Here is a 1,905-nt window from a genome sequence, read left to right on the forward strand (position 1 = left end):
ACGTAAGTACAAATCGATATGAAGGACCTAGATCCGGAACGGAATATCCATTTCGGGGCCAACAGGCGCGTAAAAAACATCAAGATCCCATTTTAGGGCCAGATAAACAAGTCATAAGCTTAGAATTTTCTAATATAGAGAGGATGGCTCACGAGCCGGCTATTACCAGACGGTTGTATAGGGTATGCTCTTCGATATGGCTCCCATTCGACAAAGCAACCGAGAACGTCGACTGGCTAGAGAGCAGTGCAGGGAAAAATTATCTAGGCATATCGGTGAGTACTTACGCGATCACTGGGGCCCTTCCTTCCCTAACAGCTCCCAGCTCAAACACTAGGAATTACGGTCGAGCCCGCCGAAGTTTGCTTGGTGCCCCGTACTCGTGATCCGTACGCCTGGAACATCCTTCCGGAGAAGAATGAGGTGCTCGCGAAAATATTTGCCAAGAACCTAAGCGAACACTCTATTAGCGCCTACCGAATGATCTGCGAAGAGGTCGGTAATTCCTTTGAGGCGGTAGGTAAGACCATGTCGTCTTCTTTGACGGCTATAGATATTATCACTATGGTACCGGACTTCAGATTCTAGACGCCTTATATGAGCCCCTTCTAATTGCCCTAGGTTTCGCAGCATGTAAGCTTCGGTACTATCATCGGTCAACTCAAGGAGGAAAACGTTAATCTTTCTACTGAGCTAAGCAAATGGATAAATAAAACAGAAGAAGAATCAGCGCAACGACAACTTACAGCTAATGAGGTAGACCGCTTGCTACGGCGCCAGCAAGAGTACGAAGACGAAGCTCGGCGTCGCACGGATGTTACTACTCGCTTATTCCAGGGTAGCCTGATGAAATCCATGGCCCAGCTAGATCAGATAATTCCTACGTTAATAGATCTTAAAAGGGATATAAGTATTACTTCAACAGAAATAAGTTCCGAATTAAACGGGCATATAATTTATTAGAAGATATTATTTTACCTGTACTGTGCTTTATTTTTGGTCTAGTGTTGTATCGTCTAAATATTGGCTCCTAATAGTAAGGTCTTTTCGTTCCAATTCCATCTTGGCCGGAAAAAGGACCTGCATACCTTTCGCTCAAGTAATGGGTTTGCCATTTCCCTTGACCTTCTTTCCGCCACCATTCCGTTCTTATTAAAGCGCGCCTCGTTTCCCTATTGGCGATGCTATGCCTCTCGAACTGTCACCAAACCTCCATCAAATCGCCCTAAGAGATCCCTAAGATGGAGGTCTTGGAATGGTACGCGGTTGCCCTCGGAAGTATCGTGGTATAATCCATCGTTACTTATGTTGGCTTCCTTATCGCCATCGCTCTTCGTACCTACGCAAGGCCATGCCTCCGCAGATATCTTGTTTAGCCACGGCTTCTTCGGTCCCTTGGCAGTTCCGACAGAACTACTACCCTTCATCTTCTAGTCCTCCTGGCCTTTCCTACTAGCCAACGTTCTCGCCCTGTCCCTTGACGTAGACGACCTATCCGGGTTTATTCGTAGGTCCGGACTTGTGTCTATTATTAATCTAATGCCCTAGGAGGTCGCATGAATGCTATAGCAGATTGCTGCGGGATTAGCCTGAAGACGTATGCGAGAATACATCGATCGCTCAGTCGGATCGCGATCCTCGAAGGCTTGATCCACGTCGCGGTTGCCATATCAAACCATCCACCGAACCTAGAGCACGTGGCGGACAGGGCAGCCCTCGCGGTAAGTATCCTTGAGCAGACGGGATGGAAGATACTTACAGTCTCAGGCGACGGCTATCTTCCTAGCTATCCTACTCTCCGGTCTTCTACGGCAGCGCTGGTACGAGGCATTTTTCTATCTACATTTTCTCCTCGGCTCGGGTGCCGTTGCCGTCATCTATCTCCATAGTCCCGCCCCTCTCTTC

The 1,905-nt window shown here is 47.9% G+C and overlaps 1 protein-coding gene across 1 annotated transcript; it reads left to right on the forward strand.

Moving 5' to 3' along the window:
• Window positions 1–196: 196 nt before the first annotated feature.
• Window positions 197–963, forward strand: F4822DRAFT_444581 (uncharacterized protein; the record flags this gene model as incomplete). The annotated part of the gene is made up of 3 exons (XM_051463262.1): window positions 197–275; window positions 326–567; window positions 622–963. The coding sequence occupies 3 exons, from the start codon at window positions 197–199 to the stop codon at window positions 961–963; spliced, it is 663 nt and encodes a 220-aa protein (XP_051308265.1).
• Between the last annotated feature and the right edge of the window lie 942 nt (window positions 964–1,905).

Source organism: Hypoxylon trugodes (genome assembly GCF_022578975.1).
Source record: "Hypoxylon trugodes strain CBS 135444 unplaced genomic scaffold F4822scaffold_62, whole genome shotgun sequence".
Classification (NCBI taxonomy): domain Eukaryota; kingdom Fungi; phylum Ascomycota; class Sordariomycetes; order Xylariales; family Hypoxylaceae; genus Hypoxylon; species Hypoxylon trugodes.